General features: G+C 30.8%; 1 protein-coding gene across 1 annotated transcript; it reads left to right on the top strand.

Annotated features, from left to right (window-relative positions):
* Positions 1–1,667: 1,667 nt before the first annotated feature.
* Positions 1,668–6,713, top strand: LOC102605833 (probable LRR receptor-like serine/threonine-protein kinase At1g63430). The gene is made up of 13 exons (XM_006343940.2): positions 1,668–2,357; positions 2,713–2,851; positions 3,007–3,078; positions 3,177–3,320; positions 3,418–3,567; positions 4,196–4,312; positions 4,487–4,551; positions 4,714–4,962; positions 5,059–5,264; positions 5,360–5,492; positions 5,575–5,732; positions 5,903–6,118; positions 6,227–6,713. Exons 1-13 carry the CDS (start codon positions 2,276–2,278, stop codon positions 6,470–6,472), a joined length of 1,977 nt encoding a protein of 658 aa, XP_006344002.1. The 5' UTR covers positions 1,668–2,275; the 3' UTR covers positions 6,473–6,713.
* The last annotated feature ends 13,263 nt before the right edge of the window (positions 6,714–19,976 follow it).

Consider the following 19,976-nt stretch of genomic DNA (forward strand, 5'->3'; position numbering starts at 1 on the left):
ATTATTTATTTTTGAAGGTAAATAATATTAATTATGTTGAAAAGAGTTGAAGATAAATTAATAAAAACACACTTTTAAAAAAAATTAATTTATTAAAACTACATTAAAGAAAAATATGACAATTAATACTCCTTCTGTCCCTATTTACTTGTCTACTTTTTCTTTTATAGTTATCCCTAATTGCTTGTCAATTTTGACAAATCAAGAAAGGACAATTTTTTTTACCTATTATACCCTCAATTAAATGATTAATTACTTTGAAAAATGTAGAACTTTTCATCCACTTTATAATTAATAGGATAAAATGGTAAACTCATTATGTCATTAATTGTTTTCTTAATAGGTGTGTCAATTCAAAAATGGACAAGTAATTAGGGACAGACGGAGTATGAGACGAACCAGTACTTAATTCATCTCTTCTGACATTAATGCCGTTAGTATCTAACAAAACTTGATGCAATTATTAGATTTAAATCATCTCATGGCTTTTTCTCTCTTTCATAACTTCATTTATAACGTTGTTAAATACATTAACTTCTTGTACATTTAATGCGTTTTCATGGACAAAACTAAACAAAGAAGAGAAAGTCCTAGAGTAATTAAACAACTAAACTGGGATTAGTAATTAATTAGTGACTAGTACTTCTATGGTGTCCACTCAATAGAGTAAATCAACGTTAACAACCAACAAAGATGACAGTAAAGTAATAACTTATAAGTACTCGATAAAATAAATCAACCTTAACAACCAACAAAACTGATAGTGGAGTAATACCTAATAAGTACTACATTTTTAATCAAAGATTTGAGGTTTGAATCAACTTCAATGTGAAATTTCATAAAATCGAGGCTAATAATGATACCAACCACCTAACGAGAAATAAAAAAACAAATAAACTATAACATTAAACAAAAAAATCAAAAGGTCAAAAAGGGTAAAGAAATATAGGGGTAAATAATTAATTAAAAGAGAGATGGTTGTTATCACATGGAATAGAAAACTTGCTTTACCTAATTTACTTTCCCCCAAAACAATGATTAGCTGTTCCCCAATAAAATGATTAGCAATAAAAAAAAATTTAAGTCACTAGAATAATAATAAAAAAAAGCAAAAAAATACATACACTAGTTCCAAGTTGCACCACACAAATAATTTTGCATAAAAAAGAATAATATTATATTTATAAAATTAAAGTTAAAGGAATGATCCCATGTTTACACTTATTCTTCTCCATTATATCAACATTTTCATATTTGATTAATTATTTACTAACTACTAACATGTTGAGATATTAATATAGCTTCTAAACATTCACATGAAGTAAATTTTAAAAGATAAAGAACCAATTAGATTTTTTTACCAGCGTTTCGTGATAAATATTTTATCATTTTTGATTAAAATTTAAAATTCGAACCTCTCATATGAACCGTCTTTATAAAAAAAAAAGTACTTTATTTTAAAAAAAAATTCGACGTAAATTTGTATTAACTCGATTCTACCACATGTATGTATCAGATATATAGTTATTTTTATTAGAGATTATTTTAATGTCAATATGAATTTTCAACGCCTAATACAAATATCCAACACGAGGTTAAAAACATCATTCTAAAGTTAGATAAACTAAAGAAAACACGTCAAGTTTACGGGTATTTAGCTATTGTGTATTTATGAGAAAATATTCGAAGTTTGATCAATCATAGCGACGCTGGTAAAGGCCCACACTTCCTTTATTCCGCCGCTCCTTCTATTATCTCCTTCTCCATTTTCTGCTTGATATTTTGTTCCCTTATAATTTTAACATATAGTTTTTAACCCCAAAATTCTTCTTCTTCAGCACATAAATTCTCTGTTTCTAGACACCAAATCTCTCTTTGAACCCAAGTTTTATTTTTTATAACTAAGTTGGTGACACTTAATAGTAGATTCCACTCAAAGGGGTTGTTACTGATTTAGATTCTTGAATTCACTCTTAAGCTTTGTTAAGTTTTCTTTAGTGTTTATCTTTCCCCCCTCACTTGTAAAAAAGACAACTTTATCTTTTTCCAGCTTTTTTTTTTGTTTGTTTTCATCTACTGTCTTGCGTCTTTTCTTGTTTTCTCTTTCAATTTTGTTTGGATTATTGCTTTTTGAATCTTTTGCTTTCTGGGTTTTTCTTCTTTTTGTTGATTGCTTAAGTTCTTGGAGACTGTTTCTTTAGATGGGTTCCTTCAGTTCTGGGGTTTTGTAGAAACTTAGTGTGTTCTTGTGGTGAGGAATTATTTGGGGGAAAAGATGAGACTTTGTGTTGTATTTCAAGTTTTAGTCACTGTTGGACTAGTTCTTGGGATCTGTGATGCTTTTCCATCAAATGAAGGTGTGTATTATCAACTCAAGTTCAGATCTTGATGTAGTTACTGCTGCAAAGATTCAATTTTTGTCTTTTAATTGAGCATTTAGTGTTGTAATGCAGTGTTGTTTCGGAAAGATCTTGTATTTTCTTGTTTTGAGATACTTGCTGTATTTTGATGTCATATATTCTTGCTACCATGGTTCAAATTGTCTATTGGAAATAGTCTCTCTACCCTGCAAAGGTAGGGGTAAGATCTGTGTAGTGCGTACTATGTTATTTGTTGTTGTTGTAGATAGTTGCTGTATTTTATGAGATTGTAATTCAAAGAGTAGGTAGTTTATTGTGAGTGAATCTGATTGGGGATTCTTTGTTGATACAGTTTATGCTCTCAATACCTTCAAGGAAGCTATATATGAAGACCCTCTTCTGGTTTTGTCAAATTGGAATGGTTTAGATTCAGATCCTTGTGGTTGGGCTGGAGTCTTTTGTTCTATGGCTCAAGATCATGTCATAAAAATGTGAGTTAATTGTCTTCAATTTTATGTGCTATACATGGATAGGTTGTTTGGTTAATGATTTTTCTCAACTAAAATGCAATCTAGTGAATCTTTTATGGACTCAAGTTTAGTGCAAATGAGTCTCTAATACGCATTTCCACTGGATCGTGTGACAGAAACATTTCTGACGCTTCGTTGAAGGGATTTCTTTCACCCAACTTGCATTTACTCTCCTCTTTGCAAGAATTGTAAGTTATTTCCGAATAGATTTATAAGAATTACGTAGTTCTGGTTGTTCTTTTATGTGGTTTTGTTAAAGGTTATGCTATGCACTGGCAATATGCAGAATTTTGCATGGAAATGTGCTGATTGGCACAATTCCTAAGGAGATTGGCCTATTGAAAAACCTGAAGGCGTTGGATTTGGGTGCTAACCAGCTAACAGGACCAATTCCTTCCGAGCTTGGCAATTTGACAAACATTATGAAAATGTTAGTCTAACTTGAATTTTTTAGGTTCAGTTGTACTTGCCTTTACCTATCCTTGTTGAAGCTCCCTTACTTTTCTAGCTTGCATGTGTCTCTGCAGAAACCTACAATCTAATGGATTAACAGGGAAATTGCCTGCTGAGCTTGGTAACTTGAAATACCTTGAGGAACTTCGGTTGGATAGGAATAAACTCCAAGGACTAGTGCCTGCTAATACTGGATCAGATTTTACATCTGGTGTACGTGGAATGTGAGTTGATTAGCTACATCTTGTACTTTATCGTTTTTCTTTTGAATTTTCTGGTATGTGGATAGGGATTAATCCATGATTCTCTGTTTACTTACAAGATATTTTTGGTTGTCCTTAGAGCGTTTTCCGTCTTGGCCCTCTAGGATTCTGTCAGATATTTGAAGGATTGAGCGACCCAAGAATCTAATTTTCTGATCTTTATGACAGTCATTGTCGGGGATGATGATGACAGAGTTCAGAAAAGAGATGCTTATGGGATGATGTCTGTTCTTTCTGTCAGCATTGTTTGATATGTACTGCCTGCAGATTGACACTGATGGCTGTTTTACTTGAATCTAGTGTAGTACATTCAGTGTCAGCATAGAAAGTGGGGGTTAAACAGTGTTGTTTGATGGTGAATTGGGGTACCCCAATGGAGTGTTTTTTTGCTATAGCCTTTAATATTTGACCAAATGAGAGCAATGTTACTGAGTTCAGAATGTATGTTTCAAAAGTTTAACGATGATGTTCTTGGAAATGATCTGTATTTCTATAAAGAAACAATGAGTAAACTGTTTGATGTAGCCTTATGTCCATCACATGTATCTTTATCTGACTGTTTTTTTCCTTTTCTGTTTTACCATTTTAGGTATGCCTCTGGTGCCAGCACTACTGGTTTTTGTCGCACATCCCAGCTCAAAGTGGCTGATTTCTCATTCAACTTTCTTATTGGAAGCATACCAAAGTGTTTGGGTTACCTTCCAAAGTCAGTTCTTAATTCTACGCCATAAATCTTGTTTTATCTTATCTTCTCTATTCCTGAATGCCTGTTAGTTTTGTTGCTGTAAATCTATATCCAAAGTAGCACTCTGATGCTCTACTAGTGTTGTTTCTCTTACCTTTTCGGTTTCTTAATGCCTGTTATTTTGTGTGTCTATAGATCTAGCTTTCAAGGAAATTGCCTTCAGCACAAAGACCCGAAGCAACGGTCTGCTGCTTTATGTGGTAAGTAAACAATCATAGTTACAATTTTCAACACTACGCATTGTTTGTGCAGCTCAGTCTAGGAGAATTGATATCTCAACCTTTTTTCTTTAATATTTGCAGTCAAATAGATTTATTTATTTTAGTAAGAACTGAACTGGTTGTTTTGACATTGCATTATAGGTAGCACTCCGCCTCCCACTAGCCATGCATCGACACTCAGCAATAAGCACCAGCCTGTTGAAGAACCGAGACATCAGACTTCTTCCAAGCCCACTTGGCTTTTGGCTTTAGAAGTGGTAACAGGAGTTATGGTGGGTTCTCTCTTCATTGTAGGTCTTGTGACTGGCCTTCAGAGGCTTAAGAACAAATCGTCAATCATACTTTGGAAGAAATCAGGAAGTGAGAAAGATCATATGACAATTTATGTAGGTTAGTACTATCATGCAATTGAACTTGAGCACTTAGTACTTTCAAAAGCATTGAGCCTAATCTTCGTTTCTGTTTACCGCTGATGTTTCTTTGTAGATACTGGTATGCTGAAAGATGTTGTAATATACAGCAGACAAGAACTTGAGGTAGCTTGTGAAGATTTCAGCAACATCATTGGATCCTCACCAGATAGCATAGTTTACAAAGGAACCATGAAAGGTGGACCTGAAATTGCTGTAATATCCCTTTGCGTCAAAGAAGAGCACTGGACAGCCTATCTAGAACTTTATTTTCAGAAAGAGGCGAGACTCAATTCTTTTTTCATGATCGCTATTTATCTCTTCCAAAAGTTTGCATCTTAAGTTCCATGCTCTAACTTCTGTTAATTTACATTTAGGTGGCAGAATTGGCCAGAATAAATCACGAGAACGCTGGGAAACTTCTAGGCTATTGCAGAGAGAGTAGTCCCTTTACGAGGATGTTGGTGTTTGAATATGCATCTAATGGGACATTATATGAACACCTTCATTGTGAGTAAAGTGAAATAGTTTTCGCATGCACTTCATTTTATGTTTTCCAAAGCGAACTCCTAACTCTTTGAATGTATCATAGATGGAGAAGGATGCCAACTATCTTGGACACGCCGGATGAAAATAGTTATTGGCATCGCTAAGGGACTGACATATTTCCATTCAGAACTTGACCCTCCATTTACTATATCAGAACTGAATTCAAATTCTGTATATCTCACCGAAGATTTTTCTCCCAAGGTAAACGAGAGACCATTATTTATCATTATCGTATAAAACAGTCCTAAACAACTCATCCCATTTTTATTCACCTTAAGCTTGTGTACCCACCCCATTATGCTCTTAAGCAGTCTACAAAAGGCACTGGCATTTTATAATTGTCTTCTCAAAGTTTATTTCATTTGGTGCAGCTTGTTGATTTTGAAAGCTGGAAGTCGATAATTTCCAGATCAGAAAAGAATTCAGGTGCTATCAGTAGTGAAGGAGCAATATGTGTCCTTCCAAATACTCTCGAGAGCCGTCATCTCGATGTCCAGGGTAACATTTATGCATTTGGAGTACTTCTACTGGAAATAATCAGTGGGAGACCTCCATATTGCAAAGACAAAGGGTGCTTAGTAGATTGGGTAAGCATTTCTTTTCATGTGAAATTTTTCCTACTGTAAAAAGACTTCCCTGGTAGAACCAGCTTCTAAACGCGTTGGCAGGACCTAAAGTCGACCTTTTATGTGCAGGCTAAGGAATTTCTTGAAGTGCCGGAGGTTTTATCCTACGTTGTGGATCCCGAGTTGAAACATTTCAAACAGGAAGACCTCAAAGTGATATGTGAGGTGATCAACCTTTGCATCCACCCGACTACGAGTAGGAGGACATCCATGAAGGACCTGTGTGCTATTCTGGAGAGCAACATTGACACTTCCATCACTGCAGAGCTCAAGGCGTCTTCGTTGGCATGGGCCGAGCTTGCACTTTCATCCTAACTGACAGAAGGCTAACACAGTATATATATCTGAAATATGTAATTGTCTAGCGCTTTCTCCTTTTCGTTTTTTGACCTCTCGATTTCGTTCCCAATGTGTTCTGGAGTGATGGTTGAGTTCATGTAAATTTTGAGTCTGTAGGATAAAATTAGAGTTGAAGAGAAGCTACTGTTGATTCTTTGTAAACAAAGTGGTTCTTGTTAAAATGAATGAGTGTTCATAGTGAATGAGGCACCAACCATATTTTTTGAGTTTCAAAGAACTCGCTCGAGTTCTCGAGTCGCAACTCAAAATATAGGTTTTGGACTTAACTCAACTCCAAAAGAAAAGTACAATACAGACTTTCTTATTGACAACTTGTAGGTTATCAACAATATGATTAAAAGATTGAGGTTGTCCTTCTGGAACTGTTCTCGTTAAGAGGAATTACGAAGAATGATTTTATAAGACAAACATAACTATATTTGTTGTGAAGTGATTATTTTATTGTATATATTCGAAACTATTCCTTTTTTATTAGCTGTTAAAATGTGTATTTGTCATTGTTTCCCAAATAATCGACCCGATACTTGACTAAATGGCCCATATTATAGTATGATAATTCAGAACAATCTAAAGCCCAAGTAAAGCCCATTTGCCTTCTTACTTTTTGGGCTTAATATACTTGACTCATATTTACATAATCAGATTGTTATTAAAGATTATACTTAAAAAGGAGTAATCAACATTTAATTTTTTATTAAAGATAAAAATAAAATATAGTGAGTGCATTAAATTTTTTCTATACCTACCCTTATATAACACCCTTCTCATAGTAGCAAAGTACTCATACTTGCAAAAGAAAAAAAAGATGAATGAACTCAGGATGCATCAAAAAATTGTTCGACAAATTATATTGGTGTTATGTTTATTTTTGAGTTATAATGGAGTACAAGGACGAAAAAAGTTATCTGAATTGGAACACATGGAGTTAGAGAAACAATTGAAACTTTTGAATAAGCCAGCAGTCAAAACAGTTAAGGTATTTATTTTCTGTTCATATATAGTGTTTGTAAATCTCACGAAATATTTATTATTTTTATTTGACAAATCATCTTTATCGGGTTAGGGTTGGGTGGGGTGAGGGGGATTTTTTTTGGGTAAATGAACCTTAGGTTTATGTCTTTTTCTTTAGTAAATTTTATTGTATTTGAAAATTGACCCCTCTACATTATAGAATTCGATGTATAAGTACTATAAATTAGGTATCTTCTTTATGATTTTCTTGTTCACAGACTAAATCTGGAGAATCATATGACTGTGTGGATTTCTACAAACAACATGCATTTGATCACCCATTGTTGAAGGATCATAATTTTCATCCTCAGGCATATCTCTACTCTCTTTTTTTCTTTAATATTTTTGTACATATATATGATATTATTGACACACAATCAAATATTTGGATGAACAGATGAAACCTACTTTTGCTGAGATAAAGCAAAAGTCATATGGCTCAACAACTAATAGGTTACCGACAATATGGTCAAAAGATGGAGGTTGTCCTTCTGGAACTGTTCCCATCAAGAGAATTACAAAGGATGATCTTATAAGACAAAGAAATATGCCACCACCAGAACCTGCCAACTTTGACAATGAATTTGTAGTCGTAAGATAATTTATGAACAATTTAATACTTTTACTTGAAGATTTTATAAGCAAGTATAATTTGTTTCAAATATTGTGGCAAAAATTCATATATTGCAATATATCCAATGCAGAGCAATAACAATATTGAGCAAAAGGGAAGCTACTACCCTTTTTATGGATATAAGGTACAAAACTAATTGTCATATTTTCATTTTTTCATTTTTTTTGTTTTGTGACATTCATTATAATTGGATTTAAAATAATAAATGAAATAAGTTTAATTTACAATTTGTAGTTTTTTTCACTTTCAAAATATCAAATTGTGCTGTCAAGGTCTCTGCATTTGCCTTTTAGGGCTAGCCATACTTTGCATATATAATATGTAAATGTTAATAAAAGAATTTCTTTTACATTCAGCGTGCAATAGCTACACCACAGTACGATCCAAATTTAACAAAGTTTTCGGGAGCTGGAATGGCAACTAGTTTGTACAATCCTCACGTTGAAGGCCAACAACATAGCGCTTGTCGAATAAAAATTCAAAATGGATCGGATATCTTACAAGTTGGTTGGAGAGTAAGTTTAATCGATCGTTTTCATACACAATTTAATTGTTCCATAGAAAAATGTCTCTAAGATGTCAATTATAGGGTTTAATATAAATCCATACTCGCTTATTACAATTTCACTATTTGTATTTCAGGTGGATCCAACATTATATGGAGATAATAATACTAGACTTTACCTACATTACCAGGTAACTACTTATCTTAGTACTTTGATGATTTTAATATCGCGTTTATAAAACTACTCTATGTCTATTGTTTGGCTATATATTTTCCTTCATGTACAAGATTTTATGTATCAGATACATGTATGGTCAATCAAAATTTCCTTTTGCAGAAAATTACATCGATTATATACAACTTAAATTATGTTTATGTATATACAATAGGTGTTGAGTTTCTTTTTACTTCGTGTGTTCTGAACCCTCTTAATATAAATCTTGATTCCATCACCTAAAAATATGCCTTTTATATTTTCTAGACAGGTGAAAAACATTGTTTCAATACATTATGTCCCGGCTTTGTGTATGTACACACCGACATACCTCTTGATATGTCATTTGAGGACAATCTTTCACAACGTGGATGGAGCACAAGGGAGGTTGATTTGTACATTTATAGGGTACTTATTATACTTTTATTTATTGTGTTTTTTTTTTTATCGTGATTATATAAATAAATCGAGAGACGTCAAAATACTGACATTGACAATTTTTTTTTAAAATTTAGGATACGGGCATTGGAAACTGGTGGCTTCTATTAGGACCAGACTATACACAAGTTGGGTTTTGGCCGCATGATATCTTAAATGAATTGAAAGGTTTTGCTACAAATGTTGACTGGGGAGGAGTTACATATAATCCACCAGGTCTACCAGAACCTCCAATGGGCTCGAGTTTTTTTCCTTTCGGAAATAGTAGTTTTGATGCGTATTGTAGGAATATTGCGGTTTCAAATGAGAACGGAGATTCGGTTGGAGTATATAATATAGTTGAGCTTACTGAAAATAAATTTGCTTACGATATTCAATTCGTAGGACTTACGGAAGGGTCAAATACTTTTACTTATGTTTTTTATGGTGGACCTGGTATTAGTGATCCATAAATGTAATTCTTTTTAAGTACTCCGATCCAATATAAAGATATTTACGTTCAATGTCTACAAAAGTATCGCGCTTTCTTGATAAATATATATTTGAATAGTTCTTGTACTAATTTATTTAATAATCCCAATTTTTGTGAATAGTATGAGGATATTAGTTATATTAGTTATATTTTTCATGAATATTTTTTAATGATATTTTTCATTAATTGAGTGATATATTTTAACAAAAAAAAAAAAAGTAACAAAAGGAAGAGGCGAAAAAATCATTTTTATTTTTGTTGATCTAAACCAAAGTGTCGGGGAGAGGCGAACGATATAGTCATGTATTCCGGATATATGCAAATCATACTAGATATACACTAGATACATGTAATTGTATGTATCTTGTGTGATTCACATGTATCAGAGATACCAGATACATTGGAGAGTGGTGAGCGAGATGGAAAGGAGGCTAGCTAGTGAGATTCATTATGTATCTCAGATATATGAGAATTCATTTAGATATAATGTATCTAGAATCAATTCAACCTAATTTTGATCTCATGTATCCTAGATACATGTATCTGAACGTATATAAATGCTTCAAAATATGAAAAAATTCATAAATAGTCAAATTGTTATTTAAGATATCTACTTAAAATAGGAGCAATCAACAAAATATTATTTTTGAACATTTCATTGATAACATTAATTCAATATTTTATATATTAATTTACTTTTAAGTTTTTTCTATTCATGGCCTTAAGATTGCATTAATTCAATTTTTATATACTAATTTACTTTAAATCTTTTCTATATATGGCCTCAAAATTAAATTACTTTAATATTTCATATAGTAATTTACTTTAAATCTTTTCTATTTTTGACCTTAAAATGACATAATTAATTCAATATTTTCTAAAGTAATTTACTTTATATTTTTTCTATACATGGCCTTAAAATTATATTAATCCAATATTTTATATAGTATTTTACTTTAAATCTTTTCTATACCTGGCCTTAAAATTACATAAATTCAATATTTCATATAGTAATTTACTTTATATCTTTTTTCTTCCTGCCCTTATATAACACCTTTCTCATAGTAGCAAAGTCTTCATACTTGCAAAAAGATAAATAAACTCAGTATGCATCAAAGAATTGTTCGACAAATTTTATTGGTGTTATGTTTACTTTTCAGTTATAATGAAGTACAAGGGAAAAAAAAGTTAACCATGTTGGAAGACATGGAGTTAGAAAAACAACTGAAATTTTTGAACAAGCCAACAATCAAAACCGTTAAGGTAGTTATTTTCTATTCATAAATTTTTAAGTCTCATGAGATATTTTTTATTTTTTATTTGATAATATAACCTTTATTTGGGTTGGGGGTTGGGTCATGGATTATTTTGGGTAAATGAACCTTACTTTAATATCTGTAACTACTATAATTTAGGTATCTTATTTGTGATTTTTTTTGTTCACAGACTAAATATGGAGATACATATGACTGTGTTGATTTCTATAAACAACATGCTTTTGATCATCCATTACTGATAGACCATAATTTTCATCCTAAGACACATCTCTACTCTCTTTTTTACTTTGATTTTTTCGTACACATATATGATATATATTGTTGACATACCATTAGATATTTGGATGAGCAGATGAAACCTACTTTATCTAAGATAAAGCGAAATTCATATGTCTCAACAACTAGTAGGTTATCGACAATATGGTCAAAAGATGGAAGTTGTCCTTCTGGAACTGTTCCCATTAAGAGAACTACAAAGGATGATCTTATAAGACAGAGATGTGCCACCGCCAGAACCTGCCTACTTCGACTACAAATTTTTAGGCGTAAGATAATTTATGAACAATTTAATGCTTTTACTTGAATAATTTATGTTTTAACAATTTAAAATTTCATAAACACGTTTAATTATTTTCAATTATTGTGGCAAAACTCATATATTGCAATACATCTAACGCAGAGTAATAACAATAGTGAGCAAATTAAAGCAAGCTACATGCCTTCTTATGGATATAAGGTACATAACTATGAAAATATTGTCACATTTCCATTTTTTCGTTTTGTGAATGTTTTTTCTAATCCTTTTATTTTTTTTGAATTTGAAATAACAAATGCAATAAGTTTATTTTACAAATTTGGAGGTTTGTTTTCCTTTCAAAATATCAAATTATGCTGTCAAGGTTTAGGGCTAGCCATACTTTGGATATAACATGTAAAAGTTAATAAAATATTTATTTTTATATTCAGCGTGCAATAGCTCAAATTCCAAAAGATCCAAATACAAAGTTTACGGGAGCTGGAATGGCAACTAATGTGTACAATCCGCGTGTTGAAGGCAAACAACATAGTGGTTGTCGATTAAGAATTCAAAAAGGAACAGATATTTTACAAGTTGGTTGCAGAGTAAGTTTAACTAATTTTTTCATACATAATTTAATTGTTTCATAGAAAGAATGTCTCCAAGATGTCAATTATGGAGTTTAATATAAATCCACACTCGCTTACTATAATATCATTGTTTCGTATTTCAGGTAGATCCAACACTATACGGGAAAATACAACGAGACTTTTTATACATTTTCAGTTAACTTGTCTTAGTACTTTTTTGATTTCTATATGACGTTCATGAAACTACTGTCTGTTGGTTTAGTTGTATATTTTCCTTCATGTAAAATAGTCAAAGGCGAAACCAGGTAGGATCAATAATTTGAATCTCTTTTTGTAGAAAGTTACATTAATTATATATGGCTAAAATTATTTTTATGTATATGCAATAGATGTAGAGTTTTCTTTGTCTTCTTTGTATATTTATTTCTTCATTCATGTTTTGAATCCTTAGGGGTCGTTTGGTTGGGAACAAGTTATCATGAGATTAATTATCCCAGGATAAGTTATTCCAACATGTGTATGAGATAAAATATCTCATCAGTATGGTGAAATAAATAATCCAAGGACTACCTAATACCTCAAATCAAACGCACGATAAAATGATCTTGCAAATTATTCTAATATTATTATACCTTATGTCTTACACCAAACGACTCCTTATAGTACAAATCTTGATTCCGCCACTAAAAATATGTCTTTTATGTTTTCTAGGCAGGTAAATTCAATTGTTTCAATACATTATGCCCAGGCTTTGTACAAGTAAACACCAAAATACCTCTTGATATTTCATTGGAGGGAATTCTTTCACAACGTGGAGGGACGAAATTGGAGTTATTAATGTACATTTATAAGGTATACATTTATACTTTTATTTATTGCATATTTTTTTTTTTGTAAAATCATGGCTATACATATACACAAGTATATATGGATTAGAAATTGAAACACAAATAAATACTGACATTGATAATTTCTTCGACATAAGGATCCAGACGATGGAAACTGGTGGCTTCTATTGGGAGAAAGCAATAAACAAATTGGTTTTTGGCCGCATATTATCTTCACAGAGTTGACAAGTTTTGCTACAAATATAGAGTGGGGAGGAGTTACATATAATCCACCAGGTGTACCCGAACCTCCAATGGGCTCAAGCTATTTTTGAAAATTCTAGTTTTGACGGGTTTTGTAGGAGCATTGCAATTTCAAATGAGAAATCTTGATTCCGTCACTAAAAATACCTCTTGATATTTCATTGGAGGGAATTCTTTCACAACGTGGAGGGACGAAATTGGAGTTATTAATGTACATTTATAAGGTATACTTTTATACTTTTATTTATTGCATACTTTTTTTTTAAAATCATGGCTATACATACACACAAGTATATATGGATTAGAAATTGAAACACAAATAAATACTGACATTGACAATTTCTTCAACATAAGGACCCAGACGATGGAAACTGGTGGCTTCTATTGGGAGAAAGCTATAAACAAATTGGTTTTTGGCCGCATATTATCTTCACAGAGTTGACAAGTTTTGCTACAAATATAGAGTGGGGAGGAGTTACATATAATCCACCAGGTGTACCCGAACCTCCAATGGGCTCAAGCTATTTTCCTGTTGAAAATTCTAGTTTTGATGGGTTTTGTAGGAGCATTGCAATTTCAAATGAAAAAGGAGATTCAGTTGGAATAGATAATATAATTTGGCGTACTGATAATATTTTTGCGTATAAGGTTGTATTTAAAAAACTTTTGGAAGGTTTAGACTCTTTTACTTATGTTTTTTATGGTGGACCTGGTAATAGTGCACAAATATAATTCTTATTAATTATTCCTATAAAGATATTTATATTCTATTTTACATCTATCTTTTCCTTCATTTTACAAACTTCCAACTCCAACTGTTTCCTAGATTTATATGCCCCTTAAATTCCATACAATTATGTAATGAATTAAAAAACGAAAATTACAAATTTAGTGATGATAAATGATAATTTGATACAAATAAATGCATACCTGATGCATTAACCATAATTGCTCCAAGTAGAAAAACAAACAAATACTCTCTCAATTTCATATTAATTGACTTTGTGAAATAATGCATATATATTAAGAAAAATATTTAAGGACATAATTTAAACCATACTTTCTACTATTGCCCTTTTCTAAATTATAATTAAATATAACTTTGTAAGTAGTGTAATTTATCTCCTAGCAAATATAAAACTTCAATAAATAAAAAGGCAAATATAAAAAAAGTTGCAAATATCCATGTTGAATTTTGAACAATTCAATTATTTTGAATAATGGAGTAAAACCAAAAAAATAAGTTAAAATTGAATAAAGGGAGTATCATTGTATTTAAAAAATTTAAAATACCACAAATAACCATTACAAATTTCAAAGAATGATGATTGGTCCCGTGCATAGCACGGACTTCCCTTTTCTAGTATATAAAGAAATATCAAGCTTTATATATATATATATATATATATATATAAATAGCTGAATCTTAACTTTGCATTTTTTACCTGCTTAATAATCCCGATTTTTTTTAGTAGCGTGAGGATATTCAGTTTGATCAAAAATTTGTTCAAGAAATGGAAATATGTTAGATTATTATTTTGGATATTACTCAAAAATGAGTAATTAACATTTATTAAATAAAGACTTACATAGATTCTGTACCTATATAAAAGTTTTCCTTATAATATGCTTATTACTTGTAAAAATTACTTAGACATACATCCATATCATATATAGTAATTCTATGTATATTTTTAAATAATTACGTAAATTATCACTAATTAAGAGTTCTCTATCATATATTGAGGAAAGTATATTTAGATACATGTACTTTTGATACCAAATACAATAAATAGGAAGATCGGAGAGCGAGATGGGAAGGGAGGCGAGCGAGATAGTCATGTATCGTAGACACGAATTACTTGGATACAATGTATCTAGAAAAAATCACACCTAATTTAGATACATGTATCTCGAGATACATGTATCTGAACGTATGTAGATGCACTAAAATTAAATAAAATTCGTAATATTACAAAGTAAAGTGTATCTAAATAATTAAATTCTAAACTAGTGAAATTTCCGTATCTAAATAATGCCATTTGTCTTCTTACTTTTTGGGCTTAATATACTAGAATTCAATTTACATAATCAGATTATTATTTAAGATTTAATTCTACTTTAAAAAGAGAAATCAACATTTATTTTTTTACTAAATAAAGATAACTTTTTGAACATTTTGTTGACCATGCTTGAGAAAATTACATTAATTATATTCAATATTTTATATGGTAAATTACTTAAAATCTTTTCCATACCTAGCCTTATATAACACCTTTCTCATTATAGAAAAGTCCTCGTACTTGCAAAAAGATGAATAACTTAAAGATGCATCATAGAATTGTTCGACAAATTTTTTTGGTGTTATGTTTATTTTTGAGTTATAATGGAGTCCAAGGCAAAAAAGAGTTATCTGAATTGGAAGACATGGAGTTAGAAAAACAATTGAAACTTTTGAATAAACCAGCAATCAAAACAGTCAAGGTATTTAAATTTTATTCATATATAATATTTATAAGTCTCACTAAATATTTATTGTTCTTACGTTTATGTCTTTTTAATGTTATTGTATTTGAAAATTGAACCCTCTACATTATAGAATTATTATTTTTTTAAAAACATTTTTATTTTTTTGCAAATTTCAGACAAATGGCATAACAATGGCGTATATAAAAACCAAATTGGACTTTTCAAATTCGAATGTCTATATATTTTTTCTTCATAATTGTAATGTTATGATGGCCGAACAATTACTTTTAATATATTGTTTTGTATTTAAAAGGTGCATAATATTGGATAGCAAGATGTATACCAACTATAATTTAGGTATCTAATTATTTATGGTTTCTTTTTTCATAGACTAAATATGGAGATACGTACGACTGTGTTGATTTTTACAAACAACATGCGTTTGATCACCCATTGTTGAAGAGCCATAATTTTCATCCTAAGGCATATCTCTATCTCTATTCTCTTTTTTACTTTAATTTTTTTTGTACACATATACGATATTATTTACGTACAATTAAATATTTGGATGAACAGATGAAACCTACTTTTGCTGAGATAAATCAAAATTCATATGGCTCAACAACTAATAGGTTACCGACAATATGGTCAAAAGACGGAGGTTGTCCTTCTGGAACTGTTCCCGTTAAGAGAATCACAAAGGATGATCTTATAAGACAAAGAGAGCTGCCACCACCCGAACCTGCGAACTTCGACAATGAATCTGTAGGCATAAAATAATTTCTGAACAATTTAATGCTTTTACTTGAATAATTTATACATATATGTGCAAAACTCATATATTGCAATACATCTAATGCAGAACAATAACAATAGTGAGCAAAAAGCAAGTTCCATGCCTTCTAATGGATATAAGGTACATAACTATATATGAAAATATTATCATATTTCCATATTTTCGAAATGTGAATGTTTTTCTTATCCTTTTATTTTATTTTGATTTGAAAAAACAAATGCAACAAGTTTAATTTGCAATTTGGAAATTTTTTTCCCTTTCAAAATATCAAATTGTGCTTTCAAAGTCTATGCATTTGCCTTTTAGGGCTAGCCATACTTTTTTGGATATAATTTGTAAAAGTTAATAAAAAATTTATTTTTTTATTTAGCGTGCAATAGTTCGAACCCCAAAAGAGTTAACTACAAAGTTTACGGGAGCTGGAATGGCAACTAGTTTGTACAATCCTCACGTTGAAGGCAAACAAATTAGTGCTTGTCGAATAAGAATTGAAAATGGATCGGAAATCTTACAAGTTGGTTGGAGGGTATGTATAACTAATCTTTTTCATACATAATTCAATTGCTTAATAGAAAAATGTCTCTAAGATGTCAATCATATATAGGTCTTGATATAAATTCATACCCGCTTATTACAATATTGTTGTTTCATATTTCAGGTGGATCCAACATTATATGGGGATAATTTGACTAGACTTTTCATACATCGTCAGGTAACTTGTCTTAGTACTTTGATGGTTTCAATATCGCGTTCATGAAGCTACTATGTCTATTGGTTTAGCTATATATAATTTTCCTTCGTGTACAAGAAGTTTAAATATCAGATATGCAAGGGTGAAGTTAGGTATGGACAATCTTTGAACCCTTTTAGTATAAATATTGATTACGCCACTAAAAATATGTCTTTCATGTTTTCTAGGTAGGTGAAACCCAATGTTTCAATACATTATGCCCCGGCTTTGTGCAAGTAAACACTGATTTACCTATTGACAGTTCATTCCAACACATTTCACAACGTGGAGTGAAGGGATGGGAGATCGCAATGTACATCTATAAGGATCAAGCCTATGGACACTGGTGGCTTCTATTGGGAGATAAGTATGAATCAATTGGTTATTGGCCGAATAATATGTTTGTTGAGTTGGCACAGTTTGCTACGAAAATTGAGTGGGGAGGATCAGTATACAGTCCACCAGGTGTACCTGAACCCCCGATGGGTTCAAGCTATTTACCCATTGGAAATTCTACTTTTGATGCCTATTGTAAGAGCATTGCATATTCAAATGAGGAAGGAAATTCAGTTCTATTACAAAATGTATATTGGTATAGTGATGATATTTTTGCATACAAGGTTCTATTCAAAAATCTTGTGGAAGATACAAACAATTTTCTTTATGTTCTTTATGGTGGACCTGGTAATAAAGCACAAGTGTAATTCTTGTTAATTACTCCTATAAAAATATATTTATTTTTAATATCGAGCTTTCTTGATGAATATATATTTGAATAGTTCTTCTATCGAACCTTAACTTACATTTTTTACATGCTTAACAATCTTGATTTTCTTAGCAGTGTGAGAAAAACAGTACCATGTATAAATTCTAGTATTTTGAATTGAACATTCACAATCATCGTCAATTTAAAAAACTTCATAAATTATGTTACATTGATGTAATCTATGTTCATATTCTTATTTTGAATATTACTTAAAAATGAGCAATTAAAATTTATCAAATAAAAGCATCTTGTATATAGTTACCCTGTTTGAATATTCGCAAAGTAAGTTATAGGTATAGAGCGCAATTATCGAAACTATAGCTATAGAGCCTTATTATATCTATTATCTTTGTTATTTCTAAAATTTTCTCTCTTTTTTTTAATCCTAAATCTAGATATTGTTTTAGGAGTGTGAGGATATACAATTTGGTCAAGGCCTTACACAGTGTGAATCCGGATTAATCGAACTCTAATGCAGATATCGAACTTGGGATGAAAAAAAAAAGGTTCTAGAAATGGAGATTGGTAGAAGAACTTTTAAAGGCTAGATTCATGAATTTTTTGTTATATATTCATTAATCAAGTGATAATGTTACTATTTATCTATCGGAATAATTGGTGCAAATTTTGAATCTTTAAAGTATTGAGATCCAAAAAATAAAAGATTTGGAAGGAATTAAAGATTATGTTGGCAAAATGCTCATGTTATAACTATTAATCTATGATTAATATTTTTTTCAGTTGATCTAAAACATAAAGGCCTACTGCCTATTTCTTTCTTACTTCATGGGCTTAATATACTTCAATATATCCAAGTGACGACTAGTTGGACCTTTCGTGTTCCCCTACCTATTGAGTCGCCTAGGCAGCGTTTTATTTTTCAATGTGAAACTTTTTGATGCGCATTTTGGACCCAACCATCAAAAATAAACAAGCCGCTTTATTCTGTACGCGTAATTGAGAATCTTTTTAAGTTCTGTTTCTGATGAAATTTATATTCAAATTGTTATTTTTAGAAATCCCTTAAAATTGAATAGTCAACATTTATTAATAAAAGTCATTGTGGATTTTTAATAATCATGATTCATAAGATTACATTAATTGAATTTCTTGTTATAGTAGTCAATTTAATATTTTCTTCACCACTATATAACGCTTTCCTCATCATGTTCAAAGTTTATATATTTTTTAAAAGGCCTTACATTAGTTTTTGTTATTCTTTTGATAATTTTGTTTTTTCACAGACTAAATATGGAGATATATACGATTGTGTAGATTCCTACAAACAACCTGGATTTGATCATCCGTTGTTAAAGGATCATAATTTTCATCCTAAGTATATTTTACTCTCTTTTCCTTCTATTTTTTTTTATAACAAGGATATGATATTATTGACTTACGATTCAATATTTGGTTGAATAGATGAAACCTAATTTAGTGAGGATAACTCAAAATTCAAGTGCCTCCACTTCTAGTAAGTCATTGACACATCTGTCAGAAGATGGAGGGTGCCCTTTAGGAACTGTTCCGATTAAGAGAATTACGAAATTTATCTATGTATCTCAAATCATGCGAATCCCTTTGGATACAATATATTTAAAATAAATTACACATAATTTTGATCTCATGTAACCCGAGATACATATATCTTGACATATTTTAATGCATCAAAATTTGATAAAATTCGTAATATTATAAACTAGAGTGTATTTAAATAATTAGATTTTAAACTAGTGAAATTCTGTATCCCAATATACTATGATAACAATCTCAAGCCCACTTAAGGTAAGGGCCATTTGTCTTCTTACTTCTTGGGCTTAATATACCAGAAGTCAATTTCAGATTTAATTCTACTTTAAAAAGTGCAATCAACATTTTTTTTTTATTAAATATAGATAACTTTTTGAACATTTTGTTGACCATTCTAGAGAAAATTACATCAATTATAT

Source organism: Solanum tuberosum, unplaced genomic scaffold (assembly GCF_000226075.1).
Source record: "Solanum tuberosum cultivar DM 1-3 516 R44 unplaced genomic scaffold, SolTub_3.0 scf00048, whole genome shotgun sequence".
NCBI lineage: Eukaryota > Viridiplantae > Streptophyta > Magnoliopsida > Solanales > Solanaceae > Solanum > Solanum tuberosum.